A 17732-nucleotide genomic window follows, 5' to 3' on the forward strand; every position below is an offset into this window, starting at 1 on the left:
GAAGTGTGACCATTATTCATGTTTTTCTTTAGTAGTTGTTTCTCTGGGCAAGTCAAGGCTGAACATACCTCAACTATCACTCCTGCTTGTGTCCTACTGTATTCACACTCACCAAGGAAAAAGTGGGTGGACTTACTTAAGCTATGGGTTAACACAAAGCACGTGGCTTGCCTTTTTTATTCCAGCAACAGTAAAAGCTACATAAATGCATGTAATAAATTAGTTGAAGGTTAGGTATGGGCTCAGACAAGGTCATCGGAATAGGCTGCCAAGGCTATCTTCCCCACATCAGCAGCAGTTCTGTTTCAAACTTCTCATTAAATCTATATATCCATATGGAGACATATCTATTCAGACAACTGGTTGGCTTTAGGGTATCTCGTTCTTCCTGCAAGTACAGTAAAGAGATCTCTCCAGGTGGGAAATGTCTTTGTTTTTTGTAGTTCTCAGTCTTCTTGGTGTCCTTGGGAGGCAAGAAGAGAGTTAGAGATCAGAACTGGAGGAGATTTGGTACAGCAGCCCCAGATAAAATCAAATGGGTTACACTGACAGTACACTCCTAGGACCCCGTCAAGCAGACAATCCTGTAACTGGTGAGGACAGAAATTCAGCAGTCCCTCATATTGTGGAAGCAACACAGGAGCTCTTTGTTCTTGTTCTCAGTGGGAAAAAGATCAAATATACATGACTGCCCTCAAAAGTTTAGTGACATAGAACAGGACTTTCTCCTCAGGAAAAGGAGACTTAAAGATTAATTTCTGTATCTGCAGGACTCCCTCAATACACTTCTTATGTGGGTGTCTAGCACTCCTAATAGCACCTGGCTTTGCTGAGCAGCATGAGATGAACTGCTGCAAGTAAAGACTGAGCAACCAGTCTTAACTGCTCTTATTTTTAGCAGCATGTTCTGGAAGTTGATATAGTGCTATGGCATCAGCTTTTTGATCACACTAGCAGTTTCAATCTTGAAGAGTCTAGATTCCTCTGCCCCTGCGAATAGCCAATATGCTGCCTTTTTCCATGTGAAAGGGGGTACGATTGAAATCCCTCAGTGTTTTGCTTTGTGGCTGCATCAAGAGCGGCATGACTGTGTCTACACTTACAGAAATCTTTAAGTGCAGCCTTCAGAATCAGATGTGCCAGCTGCCCGTGCTACGTAACTGCAGAAGTGCCTTGAAGTGGAGCAGCTGTTATACCCAAGGAACAGCTCAGGTGCAGCCCCTCGGCATAGTTTTAATGTAAAGAGTATAGAGATATTGTGCATTGAAGCCAAATTTGACAAAAATAACACATCAGTGATCCAGAGATTTATTACAAAACACAAATAAAACCAGAGCACAAAAGTATAAATATAAATGTCCTTGGCGATTTATTGTTCTTTGTATGTAAGAAGCTTTATTGTACAACTTACACACCTCTAAAATGGAAAATGGTTAAAAATGTTTACAAAAAAAGCACTTTCTTAGAAAATTATGCTAGCAAAAACATCGGGAGGAGGGAAGCAAAAAAATCTTCAGTGTGCAAACTTTTTATAAAAATAGAAATACTAACTCTACAGGTAGCATTTCATGATAAATTATTTAAATAGCCTATCTACAAAATTATGTGATTAACTATTACAATGGCAATGAGAAAAATAATTTATAAAAATACAAGCAATGGTATACAAGATGACAGGAAAAAATATAATACAACATTAGAAATTGTATTTGACTTTTTTTTTTTCCAATGCCATTTCCTTACTGGGAATACATTTTCTGCAAAGAAATTTTGACTATGTACATCATTAACTTTTTAGTACTACAGTAGCTTTAAAGTTTGTTAGACATTTGAACTCTTCTTAATCCAAACGTTTTTCTCAGTCACACAACAATGAGGTAATATTTGTACGTAAAACTTTCACCATGTTCTTTTCTTTCCTTTTTTTTTTGAAAAGACAAGGAAGTATTGTAGATATAAGGATGATGCCCCTTCTGTTGGGGAAAACAGTCTTTTAATGTACATCAAGCCCTCTCCCTCTTTTGCAAGGAGCTCCTGAAATTCTGTCTAGTCCGTGAAGAATTCCTTCTTTTGTAGCTGCACATCACTAGTTACAATACTTAGCAGTGCAGTGGCGCAAACAGCGGGTTTGAATGGTTACTGATGGCAGTCATTGTGCCTCTCGCTGCAATCTCCTCAGGGCAGGTATCCTGGCTTTGTGTTAGGCCCACTGACCCGTGGTAAAGCACCACAGACATTTCCCAGCACTGAATAACACTAAGATGGTAAATGGCATTCCCTCATCTCTCGTACTACGGATGGGACAGAAACTGCTACCATCAAAAGGGACTTGAATTTTAGCACTGGAGAACAGTTGCCTGCCAGGCTACTAACTGCCTTGCACAAAGAAAGGAAAAGCCAACATTGAGCTCAGACTGAGAAAAACAAACATCTCGTTTCCCACCCCATCACTTTTCCCTGCACCTCAAAGCCTTTATGGTAAAATCGCTCTTTGTAACAAGTAGATTACCACTATCTGCTCCAGAAAAGATTCTTTTTCCTCAACTAAACCCCCTCTAGTTTCAGTATAGAACAGAGATAATAAATAATCTGTATTTACAATCTTACAGTCATGAAGACTTGTAAAAATGATTAGGTGGATAGTCTTGACGCATTTATTGTTGTTTTAATCAATAATCCCTCAGTCATTATAAATCAAGAATAGGCAAAAATAAATATTTTACAATTTTATCTACAGGCCCCTTTTCCTCCCCTCCAAAGAAGTGAGGGGTTTAAGGCATCTGTGGCATGTAGAAAAGGAATGTTTTCATTACTATTACTTTTGTGCCTCTTTAACCATAAAAAGTGAAGCACATGCTAGTCTCCTGAAGGACAGCATGGTGCTAGCTGAGATGGTGGTGCTTTCTGGCACCATATCTGAAACACATTTAAACATAAGCAAGATCTGCATCTAATCAGGAAAAAACAGAATCTAATTGTAAATCCCAGTTCTCCCAAAGCTGGTGTGATCCAGTGTACCAGTTTTTGTCCTCTTTCCCTCATCCCATGACAGAAATCAGTTTTAGGATATCTGTTTTGTCCTGTGTAGTTACAGAAGCTGATCTAGCTCACCACAAACAGAGTAAGGCTGTGTTTTCATCTGTAAGATATGACATAAAAAACAATATTTTCTCCAAGTTCAGTGGATGTAAACCAAGGTAGCACAGCCCTCCTTAAAAAATTCCTCTCCCCAATAAAGATGTAGAGTTCCCCTTCCCACTCAAAACCCCTTTTCCCCACACAATGAAAGGTCTTCAGTTTAAGTAGTCCACAGCACATCCAAAGATGTTCTTTTTGCAAAATGCTACTCCATGGGACCTCCAGTTAGAGAGGCAGTGACACTGCACTGTGATAAACAGCAAACAAATATCTTTCCTACTGAAAGAAGTGTGCTTGTTCAGTGAAGACAATTCTCATTTGCAAGACATTTGTTTCCTTCCATTTCAGCAGAGGTCAGATACCAAGTATGTTCTCACTTTCATTCTCTCAAAAGCATTCTCTTGAGGCAGGTCATGTGTTTCGAGTCCACATTTACGAAGAAAGAAGAAAGGAAGGAATAATATAACGGTCCCAGGATTTGTAAGGCTAAATGTTTTAAAAGGTGCAATTACCAGCATTTTTAAATAGTCTCTGAATCCAACAACCTCGTGATTATGGATCTGTGAAAAAGAAAAAATTGAGATATTTAAGTATTTCTGTGCATTATGCATGACTATGTCAAAGTCATTAAAGCCTAGAGACATTTGTAAAGAAAATTCAAAGTGCTTAGGTACTTTCTTGAGTTAGACTTCAGAATCCAGTCTATGTAACCATTACATGATGAAGTCACAATTTAAGAAGACTAGAGCATCTGGAACTAGTTGTATGCACTTATCTCCATTAAACTGCAAGACTGCAATATATGGACAATCTTATATTTTGCTTGCTTTTAAAAAAATCAGGTTTTTGCTTGCTAAAAACTTTTGCATTTCCACCTGTTTCACTGTTGTTGTTTCATTCTAGTCAGCATTTTAAAGGAGATTCACAGTATATTTCATTTCTGAAACTCAACGTGGATTTCTGATACTTTGAAATAACACAGTAGAAATATACTTAGATTTTACACATTTCAACTTTTAACTGTGAAAAGTTTATCAAGAAGGTGTTCTGCATCTGCCTGCAGACCTTGCTTGAGATTGAGCCATGAAAGATCAGGGGCGAACTTTCCCTCTTATGTCTTGTCTTGATCCATTCTACTTGACAGTGGCTTTCTTGAATTTATACAGGATCTCTTAAATACAATGTCATCCTTACCTCTGCATTCATATTTAAGATCTGAGAAGAATACCATTTCTTGAGAGAAGACAAATAATCCTAGCCGACCACCAGCATAGGTTTTATCATAGATTGGTCCTGAGTCTGCCATGATCTTCTTCCCTTCATACATTACAACCCTACAAAGAGACAGTAGCTCAGCCATCTTTGTTAGGTACATCTTTACAGACATCCACTTCCCTTGTGGATAATTATTTCAGATAAAAGTATGATGCTCACCTGATGTAGCCAGTCTTTGGTCTATGGCTGAGACGCCATCTGTATGCAGTGAAGTCTTTCCAGCCTATGTGACGAGGGTCATGCCACAAAGTTCTCACCTATGAAAGAATATTTTTTTATTAAGCAGAGGCCTGAGATAACATAGCCATTATTTTGACATAAAGATGCCTTGTCAATCATCATTCTTACTATTAAAGGCTTCAAGTAAGTCATTAGGGGAAAATTACAAAGTTACTGGTCTTTGTCAAAAAGATTATGCCATTCTGATCAGCATGTGCAGACCCCCTGTAAGCATTTAACTTTTTGGAAGAACAGCCTGTCTTATAGTGCAGAAGAGTAGGTTATTGCATTGGAGTAATCATGTTATCACATTAAGAATACTTTAGCACGTAGTAAGTGCCACTCTTACCTGGCCAGGAGTGTTTCCTGTGTGCCAGAGAGCATTACGAAGGTGTTCTCCTGGACCAGTGGTGGAATTCACAACTTTGATGGAGAGACCTGAATAGCCTTGAGCTTTGGTTGGTGTGGAGTCCCAGTAAGACTGAGTGATCTGCTTCCACATGACCACATAGAAACGACTGCTAGATTGGTAGCCAAATACAAAGCCAGCATAATCATCATCCCTTTCTGTATTGATGAAGAAGGTACCACTGAAGTCCACAGCATTGAATTCATCAAAACCTATGGAGACATTAAAGGATAAAACTTTAGGTGCTGCTCTTTTGCAATTCTTAAACAACTCCTTAGTAGTTTCTTAGGTTCTCATGCCTCAACAATAACAAAACCAACCAACCAACCAACCAACCTGCCCCCCCCCCCAAAAAAAAAACAACCCACAACCCAAACAAACAAAGCCACCCGAAACCAAACCAAAAAACCCCAAACCCCAAACCCCAGTGTAATGGCTGTTAGAATTAAATTTTTTCCCTTACCAACTGCAAGGCCGGGGTCACAGTTCACCGTCTGAACCAGTTCTTTACCCTGGTGACGAACAACCCAGTTTGGATCATTTTGGGATGTTCCCTTGGGATCCAGGGGAATCATCTGAAATCTTCTGAAATCAGTCTCACTAATTTCCACGTTTTCAGGGCAGATATCATCAATGTCTGGCACACTGTCTTGGTCAAAGTCATCTTTGCAAGCATCTCCACGTCCATCACCTGCAGGATAAAAGTAATTTTACCATTATATCACCACCTTTGTTTGCTTCTGAGTCTTAAAACTTAGGAGTTTAATTTAATTAACTCTGACCGCCCAGGCACTCCTGGCAGACACATGACAAGAGCTGCAACAGCTACTGTACAAATGCCCTTTCACTCCAACCTGATAGTGACTTAGGAATAAATTGGGTATGTGGCCATTTTTACATTGCTCTTTACTCCCAAGAAGCACTACAACAACAGTACAGGCATCCTAGTTTTTTGTTACTTGGAAGTTTTGTTCAATACTGAAAATCATGAAAAAAATAGCATCAAACTATTGGAAGATACTCTTAAAATGTTATTATGATACTGGCCATCTTACCATCAGAATCAGCTTGATCTGGGTTGGCAACCAATCTGCAGTTATCTTTGTCATCAGGGATACCATCATTGTCATCATCATGGTCACAGGCATCACCTTTTCCATCCTTATCATGGTCAGCTTGATTGGCATTGGGCACGTAGGGGCAGTTATCGAGATTATTTTGATGGCCATCTTCATCTATGTCCTGGTTGTTGTCACACTGATCACCTATGCGGTCAGAATCGGTGTCTTCCTATGAGAGGAGAAAAGAAACATTTTAAAAAGCCACTTAAAGAAGGCTGAGATAGGAGTCTCTGAAATAGAAGTTTTAATATCTAGAGTTAATTGGGATTTCTGCTTGCTTTATCAAGAGCTAAGATGGATGTAGTGAGTGGATTAATACACACTTAAAGCTGCCTGTGCTACCTGGTTTTATCTTACTTTAGTCCTGCCCTGATTTTAATTTGAATCCATAGCATCAGAAAGGAGTGTGGTCATCAGTTTATCTTCTCCCTTCTGCCACATGACTCTTCTGTCACTAGTCTACTATACTGGACATGGGTACTTTACCTCTCACCTTGCTTGGCAGCAGTGTTGTTTCAAGGGCCAGACAAGGGTAGGACTACTCTGTACCTAGGCAGTAGCACTGTAACATTAAAACAGACTCTATAAAGTCTTATTATATGGTGTAGAAGCTGTAAAACTAATTTTCTTTATCATAAAAGCCTATAATGCTCTTCATGTCCCCTGACTCATCAGCCAAGACAATTGTTCCCATAGTGGTCATGGACTGCATTAACTGCTGTGCTTGCTGATCGCATATTTTAGCCAGTCATTTGCTTAATCAGCTTCTGAAATAAAAACAATCCCATCATCCCTGAGGTTGCTTCAGGGTTTAGTGTAGTCATCTTGTTAACACTGGTGGATGACCCTGGTGTTGGTGTAGGCAGGAGGCATACCATACATTTTGAATAGTAGCAGTTCTGCCATTTGAAATCTAATATCTCCACTTCTAGACCTTGATTAGGAAAGTGTTTGGAAAGCCATTAGAGTCTTACATTAAGATTTCAAAGTCATAAGAGAAACGTTGCCTGAAAGGATCTTCAGACAATTCCCTGCCTCAGGTGGAGAAGTAGTAAAACAAGTGACAATGACTAAGAAATTTTATATTATCTGTTTAAAACCTTTGAGTAACACTGCTTTTAGGCTACGTGACCACACTACATTACATTAAATGTTTAGCTTTTCTAACCCTTCAAACATGTCCCTGAAGATCTTAAACTTAGTCTTTTAACGGACAGGACAGCACAGGCTTTATCGACTTCTGCCTTCAAATGTTTTTGAACCAGTAAGTTGTCTGAGAGTCTGGATCCCCCTGTATCTTATGAAGGGAATTGTGTCTGAATACGCCTTTTCCTTAGAGAAAAATCAACTTGTGCTGCCTTTGACTTACTGGTATAAAAATTATCTTCTTAAATGCAGTTGCCTCAAGCTAAGAGACAAAGATTGAAGTGCAACTTTGTGTCTAAGTAAACAGAGCACTACAGGCTATGAAGAAGGTAGTTCCTACTACCTAGATTTCATACAATACTCCTGAAGTATTTCATATTCTCACTATGAGGATCACCACAACTAACAAACCTAAGAAATGTTTAGGAGACAAGTACAAGCAGTACTCTCACAGATCTTCCTTTTCAGAAAATACTTAACAGCTGTTCAAACTGTGAGGGCATGTTATTTGATAAAGGCACTATTTAGGAAATTACTAAGAATGATTTATGACAAGTCAAATTTAAGGTGTAACTTGTTCAAATATTTTCTACAACACACAACATATATATTTTTTTATCACACCAGTCCTCTACTTACACAATGCAAATCCCCTACCTGGTCAGGATTGTGTTCCAGTGGACAGTTATCACACTGATCTCCAACACCATCCAAGTCTGTATCCCTCTGGTCTACATTGTAGACATACTGGCAGTTGTCCATTTCATTAAGCACCCCTGCAAAATTAAGAAAAGTTCATGAATGCAAGTCAGACATCTAAATGCTGCAGAGAACTGTGTAAAGCCTCACACACTTCTTGATACATTTTTGAAAGCATTTTGAACAGCATTTGAAAGCTTTGAAAACTTGACTCATCACTAGCTCTGCCTGTTCCTACTGCCTGTGAGACTGGAGCTAGAATTGAACTGTGCCAAAATGTATACACTCCAAAGTGAATTTCCATTAGCCCTAACTGTTCCTTCAGTAGCCTTCATGTCCTGAAACCACCATGGGAGAACTTGTGTTCAAGGATGAAACTTTTGTAGGAAATCAGTGGTACATTTGATTCTTCGGTGATTAGAAAACCATCTAAGGGAGTGATTAGAGGCCACCTACCATCTCCATCAATATCTACTGCACATGCATCTCCTTCTCCGTTGTTGTCAGTGTCAGTTTGATCAGGGTTGTGATTGTAGGGACAGTTATCGCAGCGGTCACCAACATCATCCCTGTCATAGTCATACTGCTGGGGGTTGTAGATGAATGGACAGTTGTCCTGAAAAAGCAAGACAGAAATCAAGCTTTAAAAACAGTCAAATTAAAGCTTTAACCAGAAGAAATAAAGGCAGGGAAACAGTTAAGACTGGAATGCTACTATCTTAAAACACCCCATTGCTTACATGAGTGTAAGAAGGCTGAATGAAAATGAAAATTCACTTCCGAAGCTCAAACAGCTGCAGAAAGTTAGATATGCATAACTCTGCAGGACAAAGGTTTCTAGGATAGCTGTCAGTGCCAGCAATTTCCTATGGTCCTCTCTTAAGATTAAGGTCAGAAGCTAGACCCCACCTTTAGGAGGAGGAATGAGAGAGCCACATTCTCAAAGGCTATTCTTTTCTGTTGTCTTACCCGGTCATCAGGAATGCCATCATCATCATCATCATTGTCACAGGCATCACCAATCCCATCCTTATCATAGTCTTCCTGCCCAGAGTTAGGCAGATTAGGGCAGTTATCCTAGAAAGGATAAAAGTACACAGATGCGTTCACTCCTGGTGTGAATACAACAGGGATTTGAGCAGGTAACATGTAATACCTCAACGAGGTAGGTATTATCTTACTGTAATTCTCTCAATTTAGGCTAGTCATTAGTGTGATAAGTCTTAGAAAGCCACAGTGCAAATAGTCCGTAAAATAAAGATTGGGTTGCTTTTAACAATCTTACCCTGTTGTTCTTCCTCTAGAGATAACTATATGTCAGAGCAAAGCTGATATAGGTATAGCCTAAACTAGAATTTTCCTAGAACATTTACAAGTGTTTATAATTGTGTCAGGCTTCACCTTTTCCCATATTGCAAGAATATATAAAGCAATACAGCAACAGCAAGAGCCTCCTAGCAATGCCTTGACAATGGTATCCCTACACCTCCTCTGTCTCTAGAGGGTTATTTGCAGACAAGATAGTTTAATAGCCCTAACTAGACAGAGACTGGCTTTATACCCCAAACCTAACAAGTTTTGTACATTTCTTTGATAGTCAGGCTGTTATAATGGTAGATGGGAAAAGAGGATAAACTCACTTTTTTACAGTGGTAAGTGGCATTGGCAACACAAACAAGATTCTCATTTGGCCATCCATCCAAGTCAGTATCTTCTCCACATATTATGCCATTACCAGCATAGCCTGGTTTACATTCACAGCGATACATGGGGTCACTGAAGTGGCCAAGGTAATTGCATTTGGCATTCTTGTTGCAGTCGTGTGTTCCATCTGTGCATGGATTACGTGGCTTGCAGACCTAGAAGACAATACAGAAATTAAACTCACTAAAAACATCATTTTATCCCTCATTTTTTCCCCCCCAGAAATTCAAATAAATCCTTATCCTTCAATCAGGAAAAAAAAAAAGCCTCATGCATGACATTCTTCCAGTCCCCAACTCCAGTACCATTCTTGGCACTAATTATTTCTCTTGTTCAAACCTTATATATTTTCAAATGGAACCAAGCACTAACATACCTTTGAGGCACATACTGTTGTATCATTAGGGAATACTGATTTACTCCTAAATTACTACTAAAATTGTGTATAACATTTGAACCCTCCATGGCTGGGGAGAGCATTTATATTTAAAACTCATTTTGAACTCCAATAGAAACTGCTTAATGCCCCTTCTGTTCTGAATCACAGAAGATGGTATTTTATTAGACATATCAAGTCTTTCTTGCCTAAAAAGCATAGGTATTTTCTGTTGTGGTGGTTTTTTTTGTTTGCTTGGTTTGCTTGGTTGTTTTTCTTTGGGGGGTGGTTTTTTCTTTTTTTTTTTTAGAAACTTTGTGAGATTTCATAACCCAGAACAGTTCTCAAGTTGACAATACCTGTTTGTTAGTCATGGCATCCTCAACACTGCGACCAAATGGCTGTGTTCCAGTGAAACGTGGTGGACAAGGCAGACAGTTGTATCCAGGTTCAGTATTCTCACACCTGTGCGCTCCATTGAAGACAAAGCAGGCATCAGGAACTTCTTTGCACTGAAATAGGAGTTTGAGATAGAGGAGAACAACAGTTAGCATTAGAAAACACTGATTCTATTCTCCCTTTCCATCTTCCTTCCTTCCCTTTCAAGGAGCAAGCTATATTCTTCTTACCTCATCAATATCTTGGCAGTGAACACCATCACCATGGTAGCCAGCAGGACAGGCACCACACTTCCAGGAACCATCAGGAGAGCTGGTACATGTAGCCCCCGCAAAGCAGGGATTAGACAGACACCCATCTGTGAAACAAATGAGAAAATGTTACAGTGAGGGATTCTTACCATGCTGCTACGGTACTGTATTTGACTTATATCCTGGTTTAAAATTCTAGCACTTATGTTTTACAGACTTACGTAAAATTTTTAAATCAGTATTTTCAAGATTGTCAACGATCTTCAGATGTTTATGGGAAAACAGATACTCACCAATTGGACAGTCTTGTTTGTTGCAGACCTGAGTCCCTCTAGCTTCACCTACACAAGTCTTCCCACCATACTGAGGCTCAGGATTATTGCAGAGACGGCTACGTTTTTGAAGTCCTCCTCCACATGTCACTGTGCAAGCATCCCATGGAGCCCATGGTCCCCAGTTGCCATTAACTAAAGGAAGATGGAAGACATGTATGGTTTCAAATTCAGTGCTACAACTAGTTTCTACCTGCTTAGGACTATTATTTTTGTAGTGAGAGCGCTTCAGACATTGTTCCAAGTGACAGAATTAATGGGCTCCATGGAGGAGGTATAGAAGATAGTTTAGTTTCATCTGAAACTAACCTGTGAGATTTTTACATAGCCCACCTCTAAGTTTAAAGAGAGAAGAATACTAGAACTAGGTTATATAGCAACTACTCTGGAAGTTCACCATTTAAGCTACCAAATAGTAGTTATCACCACGACACACTTACTTGGGCAAGGATCTTTCTGGCAGGCTTTGTTTTCTCTTGCCTCACCCTCACAAGGTTTGCCATTCAGCTGTGGTACTGGAGAGTTGCAGAGACGAATTCTAGTGATGATGCCCGTGCCACAAGTGACAGAACATGACGACCATGGTGACCAGTGACTCCAGCCACCATCCTGTTTAACTACAGGAGAGAGATATCTGTTATTAATAGTTTCTGAAGACTTCAGCTACAGAGCACCTAGAACGTAGCCAGTACCAGAACTGCACCAAAGACTCCATATATAACAGATAGTCTCCGCACGGTCACAGATCAAGTTTTGTTGCTAAAGAAGTTTCATCCCTAAACTGGTGTCAGATTTTGTCCTGGGAGCAGTGCCCAAACACGCCTGTTTACTGCACAAACTATGTGCTCCCCTTGACCTGATTAACAGAAGTCCTTAAAGCTAGAAGCCAACGATCCACACCAGCAACAGAACTACATGGTAATCTTTGCTGTTAATGTCAAGCCAGTAAAAGCAACCTACGTTTTACTACCAGCATGAGTAGATTAAGTACTTACATCTCTTATCACACTCCTGAAGGTGGCAAGTCCGAGTCTGCACAGAAGACCCTTCGCAGCGGTTATTGAGACTGTCACAGGAACGTCCTCTCTGCTGAATTCCGTTGCCACATGTTACAGAACATGAGGTCCATTCAGACCAAGGAGACCATCCATCATCGGCATAGTCGCTAGCTGCAGAGGGATACAGCTCTGAATAAGATTCCATGTACATGTTTTTTCATAGTCTTTTCTCCCACACTTCTCTCCATCAAAAAGGTCACAGCTGCCCTCAAAAGCCACATGCACCTTCCTTTCTTGGACAAGATAAAAGCCATGAACTCAAATATTTCAGTATGTTGTGCATTGTAGAAAATATCGAATGTGCACCACCTAAGTGATTAACTTCAAAGAGGTATCAGACTAACTGTACTTCAGCAGTGCAAAGTTATCCTTGTATATCCAGTTGTGGGATACTTTAGAGCAGCATGCGTCTAGTTAGATGAGGCCAACTGCTACAGAAGTGTGAATGAGCTAAGTACTTACGCCAGCACCGGGGACAGCACTCCCCATCAGGCACAGTGGCATTGGAACAAGGCATGAGAGGACAGGACACTTTCCGGCATATAGTAGCAGAGTTCTATAAAGAACAGTGAGAATTGCAATAAGCAAGTGGAATATAAACAATGGCTAGAGTCTGGTTAAATAATAGAGATCTTTTCTGCAGCACTTAAAACTCAAGAGCATATCTAAAACAGAGATCCTTGTAGTTAGAGCTAATATAACCCAAGGGTAGCCCCAGGCATTTTCATCAAACTTCATCTCTTTTCCATTCTCACATATTATTTTTTGGTTTTCTTTTGCAGAAGATTATCAGGAGTAGCTAGCAGATCCTAGCTAGAGTAAAGGATGTGATTCCCAAAGTATATGGTCAGACTTCAAGGAAACAAAACAAGAATGAGAAGCCAACTTTCTTTTCAGTTAATATGGATTTAAGCTAATTATATGGTAGAGATAAAATGAGTTCAGTGGACTCTGCTCGAGAGCTATGAAATCTATAACTTATACTTAGAGGTTTTTGATCTGTAAGCCAAACAGGCAGGGTAAGAACACCGACCTCCAATCTCAATGAGAGCTAAAGGGCAGTCTGTAGTTTTGTTTCTTGAAGGTAACAGCTTGGTCAGAAGAATGCTCTCATGATTACTATTTTAGTCTCCCCAAGCAAATGACTAGATTAAGGCAATTACAGCTAACACTGAGTAAGAAGGTCATAGAAAAGAGGCAGATGCAGAAGTCAGTATCATTTGCTGACTAGAAGACAAAAAGATGTCAAGAGCTAAAATAGATGCAGAATTTGAGATGCCTTGGATTGCACACATACAAATAGCTTTTCATTTCTAAGGATTGGCAGGCTAGTTAACCCACTCTTCGGTAGACTGGTACTCCAAGAAGCTTTTGCTACGGTATACTTAAATGGAACAAGCAAATAGTTTAAAGAAACCCTGAAACTGTATGTTTTGTGTGTGTTTACAACATTCCGCAGAAGTGAAACAAAGCATAGATATCTTCCCAGGTGATCCTGGGATTTAAACAGTTAACCTGAAATCTGAAAGGGAGTGCTGTTCCATATAATCTATAACAGTTAATAGGAAACAGCTAGAAACATTTGCTAGATAAACACCCCAAGTTTAAGTGCCTTTACTGAGTACTAGAACATCTTATTAGCCAGCAGGAAGTTCAGTGAGGACAGAAGATAGATCTAAAGTATTCCAGGAAGCAAAGCCAATAGAACTATAAATTTGTTGTATTGATGCTGACTTTTAGTTTAATTATGAACTTATGTAAAGAATTCAGGCATTCCCCAAATTAAGGAACTAAAAGGGTGTTAATAGCCATACCAGAGCAATGTTTTGTACAGTTTTCTAAAGTACTGCTGTTGTAACACTGTATGAAAGCTCCCTTTATACCAGAGATCGAGTAGAATGAAACAAACTGAATAATTCTGTGGGTGCTCTAGTATGTCCAGTTCTGTGTATGATTCACTCTTTCTAACAAAGAATGTAATTTAGAAATATGTGTTAATTCCTCCTCCTGAGTTTTTATTCAGAGGATTTATGGATGTGAGGAACCTTACCTGGCAAGTACATTCAGTGCAGCTGTCAATAGTCCACTCATCTTTATTTTTGTGCAAGATTCCATTATGAATGCATGCTCCAGGAGTGATCTGGACCACTTTAGCAATGATTTCATTTTCTTCAGTCTTGAGGGGGGGAGTGTAAGAAGCAAAGTGAAGATATTTAGAAGTTAATACAGAAAACATTGTTTTTCACAAAAGTCAAAGTAAATTTATTACTGTTTATACAGCCTCTCAAAAGGCAGGCTATAATTAATGCACCCAATGCCAGTTAATAAAAGGTACCATGAATTTAGCCAACACTCACCACTTTGCGAACTCTGTCTTGAAGTGTTGTCACCATGGACCGAAGCCCTTGCAGTTCCACAAACATATTTGTTAGTTCATCACAGGAAAATCCACAGACTGCTTGGATGTCCTTTGTTTTATGGCCAATGTAATTAGTGCGGATAGCTGGGCTGGAACCATTGATGGGATTGTCCAAAGTAATGATTGCACTAGTGGCTAAGAGAAAAACCAGACATAGTAAATGCGTTTTTTACCATGTGCATTTATCATTCCAGGCTAACACCTGCTAAACAGCTGCCACCAGATTCATGAGGGTGCCTGCAGAAATATAATCTTATATCTTATGCAATGTGGATTTGCATGTCAGCATACTTCTGAGTTCTGTTTCAACTTGTCTTTCTAATGTAATGAGAAATCTTATTTTTAATAGGTCATTGAATTCAGAAGATTGTAAACTTACAGCTGGAGCAGCCTTTGTTCCTCAGGATAGTTTCCAGAGTTGTTCCAAACACAAACCGCACATTCTGCAGCAGTCCCTGTGGATGGAGGAAGAATTACAGCTACTTGCAGCAACTTCAAGGGAAAGAAGTACCACTTTCATGGACAGACTGAACATCACGTAAGATCTTTAAGAGTAATTTTGTGACAGATATATGGAAAAGTGAAACACGTTTTTCTAGTCTCTTTAATGAAAACAAGCCTTGCTTTCTAACAATCTCATCCTTGATCACAAGAACCTGGCGGCTCTCCAGGCAGGAAGAAAAAAACCCCACAAATTTCTGAACCTCACATAAGAAGCTGAGCAATGAAGCTACAACTACCTGTGTTGAAGCTTTAGTGCCTTCTTATTGTTGCAGAAAGTTCCATCCCTGCAAATCTAATACTTCATCCTTCAAATGCCATTATTAAAGTTCACTAGATTTAGAGGTCTTTGTAGCATTTTAGGCTGTTTGAGTAGCTAATGCACCTTCAAAGTAGATGACTGAAAATACTAGGCAAAAACATTGGTCAAAGTCTTACCTGGAAGTTGTCATTGACTCCCCCTTTGGCAATACGGAGCCTGGCACTGCTGGCCAGGTCCCTAGTGAAGATGTTCTGGATGGGGATGTCCAGTTCAGCATTCTCCATTTTTTCACACCCCACATAGAGCTGAGCTCGGTCCTCCTGCACAAATAGGGTGATATTCTTCCAATGTCCTGTAGCTAGCAAGACATCCTCTACTGACACTAATTGCTGCTTGCCATCACCAGAAAGGCTCAGGTCCAGGGAGCCTGCCTTGCCATTTGATACTAGACTGAAGACATGACCAGAGCCATCCTTCTGTTCCACAGACAGGAGAGTGCCTCTGCTTTTCTTGGCTTGCCGGAGAGTGGCCAGGAGGATGAAGCCCTTCTCAGCATGAATTGCATCTAATAAGTCTTGGAACTTTGAATCAGGGACAGCAGGGATGCGACTGGCATCCTCAATGCGGTAAGCAGGGCTGGAGGATTCCGGTCCCTTCACCAGGTACACCCCGGGTGCCCGGCGCCCACCTCCCTTCCGCATGAAGCCAATGAGTTCAAAGAGATCGAAGACACTGTTATCATCATTCCTGGACTCTGCAGAGAGAGATCAGAAGCATCATGAGAAAAGGACAAGAAAAGGCTGAGTAGGTGCATATCTTCCACAATTACTTAACATTTTGGCTCCTGGTACATGTCATGCATGGCAGAGCACCTCACATCAGACCACAGACAGTAGCTCTGATGGTGCAGCAGTCCCACCAGGAGCTGCAGCGTGGCAGAACATGTGCATTCTTGTACAGGAGCCAGTCAGCACAGGAGTGCCAGGTACCTGCTGACTGACACACAAAGGTAGCAGCCATTCTGGCACCTCGTTATACTGTAGCAGAGGAGAATTAGACAGCAAAGTCCTGACTGCAATACTCCTATGCTAGGACACAGCAAAGTGAGTTTGCTTAATCCAGCTGAATGACAGCAAGCACAGTAGCAGCTTCTTTATGGCACCATGATGGTACCCTACTGCCCCACTCCTTCTTCAGACAGTTCCTACATTATATTCCCCCTTTCCTCTGCCCAATGCAGAGGTGGATACGCTACACACTCAAGTCCTGGAGATTCTGCATTCCTATTTCTGAAGGTTACACAAGTTCCATACCAGAGAAACTTTTCTATTCCCAACTACCTGATGTTCAGGTTGAAACGGTTTTGTTCATTGAAAGCTTTGGAGCTCTTCACCACCGAGCACAACTCCATCTGCCTGAACAGCCACCAAAGAAGTGTTTTTTGTTCCCCCTTCTCTACCTGCTCCGGAACCAGCACAGAGCTGGCCTTACCTGCGGTGCGCTTGGTCTCTGAGCCGCCGAGCACGAGGAGCAGGAGGCAGAGCGCAGTCGCTGGCCCCATGGCAAAGGTCTGTCTCCGAACCAGCCTGGGGACACACACAGGTAAGAAGGTCACCGCGCTGCCGTCGCATCCAGGACCCCCCGCCGGGCGTCCCGGCGCCAGCGCGGCTCCCGCAGGCAGCGAGGGAGGGAGGAAGCGCGGCGGGGACGGGGCAGGTGCCCCCAGCCGCCCTCGGACGGGACAGCGAGCGCGGCGGGAGCCGCCTCAGCACTCACCTGCGGGAAGAGCGATCCGGGCGGTCAGCGCCGGCCTCCGGGTAGCGGCGACCAATTCCCGCGGGAGCCCTGACGCGGGAGGGCGAGAGGCAGCGGAGGCTGTGGCAGCGCTGCCGGGACACTGCGGGCGCCGCCGCCGCGCGCGCCTTTAAAGGGATGGCTCGCATTCCTGGGCGCGCGGCGGGCCAATCGGCGGCGGCGGGGCAGGAAGCGGGAGGCGGGAGGCGGGTGGCTCCGGGGCCAGGGACAACTTTCCGCAGGGGCCGGGGGGCGGGGGCGGGCGCGCCCCGCGGGCCGGGGCAGCGGCGGCCGCTCTGCCGCGAGGGGGCGCTGCTCCCTCGGGGCCGCCCGCCCGCGCCGCGGCCCCGCGCGACGGCGCGGCCCCGGCACCTTCCCCGCCGGCGGCGGCGGCGGCAGCGGGAGCGCGGCGGGGCCGCCGGGGACCCTCCTCCCCGAACCGGCCTTGAACTCCGCCGGACATCTGCTCCCGCCTGCCCCGCCGCCCGGCCGGCGTCCCAGCCCTGCCCTGGGGCCCCTTGGCTCCCCGCCGCTCACACCGGGGCGGGAGGAGCACTGGGGGCACCTCCCACCGCCGGCACCTGGCTGGGCCGTGCAGGAAAGTTGCGCCCGGACGCCACCGCCCCCGG

General features: G+C 42.4%; 2 protein-coding genes across 3 annotated transcripts in view; one reads left to right on the top strand and one right to left on the bottom strand.

Moving 5' to 3' along the window:
• Positions 1 to 15458, top strand: part of FSIP1 (fibrous sheath interacting protein 1) — a 95860-nt gene extending 80402 nt beyond the window's left edge. The window contains exons 13-14 of one of the 2 annotated variants that reach the window (XR_004357548.1): positions 10398 to 12973; positions 14896 to 15458. Coding sequence is in view for 1 of the 2 variants with exons in the window: in XM_032690596.1 (XP_032546487.1) it covers positions 10398 to 10408 (11 nt within the window). In the remaining variant the exon portion in view is untranslated. Of the gene's footprint in view, positions 1 to 10397; positions 14684 to 14895 lie in introns of those variants that run through there. The other variant, XM_032690596.1, reaches the window with a different exon arrangement.
• Positions 1293 to 17189, bottom strand: THBS1 (thrombospondin 1). The gene is made up of 22 exons (XM_032690594.1): positions 17086 to 17189; positions 16801 to 16895; positions 15486 to 16063; positions 14926 to 15001; positions 14485 to 14681; positions 14178 to 14303; positions 12590 to 12683; positions 12065 to 12238; positions 11510 to 11686; positions 11031 to 11204; positions 10717 to 10844; positions 10447 to 10599; positions 9648 to 9866; positions 8977 to 9084; positions 8464 to 8623; positions 7966 to 8084; positions 6097 to 6331; positions 5505 to 5732; positions 4982 to 5253; positions 4573 to 4670; positions 4333 to 4472; positions 1293 to 3698 (listed from the first exon to the last, which is right to left on the bottom strand). The coding sequence occupies exons 2-22, from the start codon at positions 16868 to 16870 to the stop codon at positions 3691 to 3693; spliced, it is 3534 nt and encodes a 1177-aa protein (XP_032546485.1). The 5' UTR covers positions 16871 to 16895; positions 17086 to 17189; the 3' UTR covers positions 1293 to 3690.
• Between the last annotated feature and the right edge of the window lie 543 nt (positions 17190 to 17732).

Source organism: Chiroxiphia lanceolata, chromosome 6, assembly GCF_009829145.1.
Source record: "Chiroxiphia lanceolata isolate bChiLan1 chromosome 6, bChiLan1.pri, whole genome shotgun sequence".
Taxonomy (NCBI): domain Eukaryota; kingdom Metazoa; phylum Chordata; class Aves; order Passeriformes; family Pipridae; genus Chiroxiphia; species Chiroxiphia lanceolata.